The following is a 1,573-nucleotide window of genomic DNA, read 5'->3' on the forward strand; positions in this document are numbered from 1 at the left end:
CCAGAGAAGTTAAGTAACTTGCCCAAGGTCACACAGCAAACAAGTGGCAGATTGGGATCAAACCCCAGGTCCTTCTGACTCCTAGGCCCGTGCTCTGTCCACTAAACCAGGCTATTTCTCTGCCCCCCAAATTCCCATCCTGCACTTTTTGAGTTTCTTTTCCTTCTAGATATAATTTCAGATCATCCACCTTTCAAACTTGATTGGCAGGGGGGTCTCCCTTCCCCTTTACCCCATCCTCAGGTGCCCCAAAATCAAATCCTACCTCCCAGCTCCCTACTCTCCATCTGATTACTGAATCAGTCACCCTGTATTGTCTTGGAAGCCTGCAGCCCCTCTACAACCTCCTCAAAAGCCTTTATATACAGCTCTCTTCAGTGCCTCCTTCACTTCCCGATTCCTCAAGCTGTAGATAATTGGGTTCAGCATAGGGATGACTGTTGTGTAAAATACAGAGACCACTCGGTCATGATCCAGGGAGTAGCTCGAGGTAGGTCGTAGGTACATGAATATCAGCGTCCCATAGAATAAACTGACAACAGCCAGGTGTGAGGCACAGGTAGAGAAGCTCTTGAGTTTCCCATCGGCGGACCGGATCTTCAGGATGGTGATGATGATGAATAGGTAGGAGATCAGTACGATCAACAGGGAACTTAATTGAATAAACCCTCCAAAGGCAAAGACCAAGATCTCACAGGTTCGGGTATCAGAGCAGGACAGAGCCAGGAGGGGGGGAATATCACAGAAGAAGCTGTTAACGGTTTTGGATGTGCAGAAGGAGAGTTGAAATATAGAACTCACCACTGTTAGGGAATTAACAATTCCAGCAACATAACACAGGGCCACCAGCGAGACACAGACCCTGGTGGACATTAGGACAGGGTAGAGGAGAGGGCTACGGATTGCCACATAGCGGTCATAAGCCATGGAAGCCAGAAGGTAGAGTTCTGCAGTGGCGAAAATAATAAACAGACTTAGCTGGGCCACGCATCCAGAGAAGGAAATGGTCTTTCGTTCTGACAGGAGGTCGGCCAGCATCTTGGGAAGTGTGACTGAGGAGTAACAGAAGTCCAAGAAAGACAAATTGCTGAGAAAGAAGTACATGGGAGTATGAAGATGAGGCATCATCCTGATCAGAGAGATCAGACCAAGGTTCCCCACCAAGGTCACCATGTAAACCAGCAAGAACAGGCCAAACAGGAATTTCTGCTCCAAAGGGTCTCTGGTAATTCCCAAAAGCAGGAATTCATTCACTCTACTCTCATTTGCATTCACCATGAGGGCCAATATGGTTCTGATAAGAAGCAGCCACAAACCACTTAGAAATGCCCCCTAAATTCGGCCCCTAAATAGCTGCCTGAACAGGTTGATCAGGGTTCACCTGAAATGTGTTTATTTATTGGCTCCAGCTGCTACTGCTGGGTTTTTAACACAAGAGTCCTCAGTTGCTCAGGTTGGTGGAAAAGGAAGGAAGTAGGGACTTCTTGTGTTCTCATCTGAAAAACAAGAATTAGATAAGGAATATGCACACAAAAAGGAATATGAATGGTGGGGAAAGCTGCATAAGAGGAAA

The 1,573-nt window shown here is 46.9% G+C and overlaps 1 protein-coding gene across 1 annotated transcript; it reads right to left on the bottom strand.

Moving 5' to 3' along the window:
* Nucleotides 1–280: 280 nt before the first annotated feature.
* On the bottom strand, nucleotides 281–1,278 carry LOC103170948 (olfactory receptor 1019-like). The gene has a single exon (XM_007670786.2). It carries the CDS (start codon nucleotides 1,276–1,278, stop codon nucleotides 349–351), a length of 930 nt encoding a protein of 309 aa, XP_007668976.1. The 3' UTR covers nucleotides 281–348.
* Between the last annotated feature and the right edge of the window lie 295 nt (nucleotides 1,279–1,573).

This window comes from Ornithorhynchus anatinus, chromosome 6, assembly GCF_004115215.2.
Source record: "Ornithorhynchus anatinus isolate Pmale09 chromosome 6, mOrnAna1.pri.v4, whole genome shotgun sequence".
In the NCBI taxonomy this organism is placed as follows: domain Eukaryota; kingdom Metazoa; phylum Chordata; class Mammalia; order Monotremata; family Ornithorhynchidae; genus Ornithorhynchus; species Ornithorhynchus anatinus.